Here is a 1,719-nt window from a genome sequence, read left to right as displayed (position 1 = left end):
TTTCAACTCCTATTTGAGGACAATTAGACACTGCTTAGCAATTTTCTCAGGTACATTTTAGACACAGAGTATTCATATCTGAACATGCTTTTGTGTGAAACAAATGTTCAACGTGTATAGATCATCATCAGCTTCTAAGGGTTTCGTTTTTATCTCTAATTTCTAATCATTGCTTGCGAAATTTTTACAAGAGTAGGAAAAATGGATTCACAATGAGCGTTGCTTCAGAACTGGACAGGCTGGTATCACAGAAGTGTAAGTAACTTGAAGTTACATTGCATTGTTGTGGTGTTCCTTTTCTGTTTTGGAGCCGTGTTGGCTTTTACAAGGCATAACATCACTATGAAACAGCTTGGCAAATTCATGAATGAAAAGAACTAGTTGTATTGAAGAAAAAACAGTACTGCGTTATGCATAACAACATGTCTATGAGCATCACCTTCTCATCGCCACCACAAGAACTGCACGACCACCAGAAGTGATTGCCCAGAGACTTGATCCATGGCTGCAGGTCCCGGTTTTCTTTCTTCCTTGCCAATGCAGTTGCCTTCTTCTTTATACCTAAATAATGCATAAAAGATGAAAATAAATGTATAAATTATTTTGTCAACTGTAATAGCATTACAATAGACTTATGCAAAGGTTCAAACGTGAAGATTTCACAAAATGAAGCAGTGTATAATGCCCAAATAATGGTACCTTTTGCAACATGCCATGGGTCAAATTGATGCCTAAGCTCAGGATAGGACTCCCTCATGATCTTCCGTATTGATGGAGCCCGGTCAGTAGTTACCACGTTAACACCAACGCCGGAGTCCAGCAGACGATCCAGGCCCCTCCGGAAACCAACAGGCTCCATTGCTGTTGAACTGGTAGCCTCAGTTACCTGTATTGATCATTGTAACAGGAAATACAGAACAAACATGCAGAGACGCCTGTGAAAAGCAGAACAAAGTGATAAAACACACTCAATAACTTACTTGGCAAAACTATTCATACTTTACCTGAATTAGATCTGACATGATGACTTTCTTTGTTGCATCTTCCATAAAGCTGTAACAGGTGTACTTGGCACTGTAACCCGGGGAATCAGATCTGTAGAAGACAAACAAGGAAGTTACTTGTGGAGTGATGGCAAAAATGATTTGATGTGAATTATAATGTAACAGGACAACTAACTACATATACTGCATGATCCATTATGGGAATATCCACCTTGCATCACCACAGATATCTGTGTGTCCACCAGCAGCTTCAGTTTCCCTGAGTTCTGACAAAATCTCCTCTTGCATCTCGGTGTAGGCTTCTTGAATAACAGGTATCATATAGGTGGACTGCAGTGAATAGTATGATGTTTTCTTTGGCAGTTGTAAGTTTAGAAGATCAGCCCACTCTTCAATTTCATTCTGTGTTGTTCCTGTGAAAATAATGGCTGCTGAGGATACCAGGTTGTTCTCAGGTATTCCACGGACATCAGGACAGGACTCCCACACTCCCATATGGTGATTGATGCATGTCCATTCTATTTTAATTTTTGATCCACGGCTGGTGATCTTCTTCTCACAAATGGATATCCCGCATGTGTGACAAGTTGTAAACAGTTCCATTAGACATGACTCATTCACAATCCATTTCCTCTCAGACCAGTCGCCTCTCCTTTCTGCTCCCGCAATGTTGTCTGAGGAAGATGATCTTGTAGATGTGTCATCACTGCTCAAT

General features: G+C 40.4%; 1 protein-coding gene across 1 annotated transcript; it reads right to left on the bottom strand.

Annotated features, from left to right (window-relative positions):
* Positions 1-12: 12 nt before the first annotated feature.
* LOC107080700 lies at positions 13-1,577 on the bottom strand. Its single transcript, XM_015368907.1, has 4 exons — positions 1,216-1,577; positions 1,005-1,095; positions 700-886; positions 13-561 (listed from the first exon to the last, which is right to left on the bottom strand). The coding sequence occupies exons 1-4, from the start codon at positions 1,497-1,499 to the stop codon at positions 362-364; spliced, it is 762 nt and encodes a 253-aa protein (XP_015224393.1). The 5' UTR covers positions 1,500-1,577; the 3' UTR covers positions 13-361.
* Between the last annotated feature and the right edge of the window lie 142 nt (positions 1,578-1,719).

Source organism: Cyprinodon variegatus, unplaced genomic scaffold, assembly GCF_000732505.1.
Source record: "Cyprinodon variegatus isolate N-32 unplaced genomic scaffold, C_variegatus-1.0 Scaffold2233, whole genome shotgun sequence".
NCBI lineage: Eukaryota > Metazoa > Chordata > Actinopteri > Cyprinodontiformes > Cyprinodontidae > Cyprinodon > Cyprinodon variegatus.
Note: the sequence above shows the minus strand (reverse complement) of the source record. Positions and strands in the feature narration are given on the sequence as shown.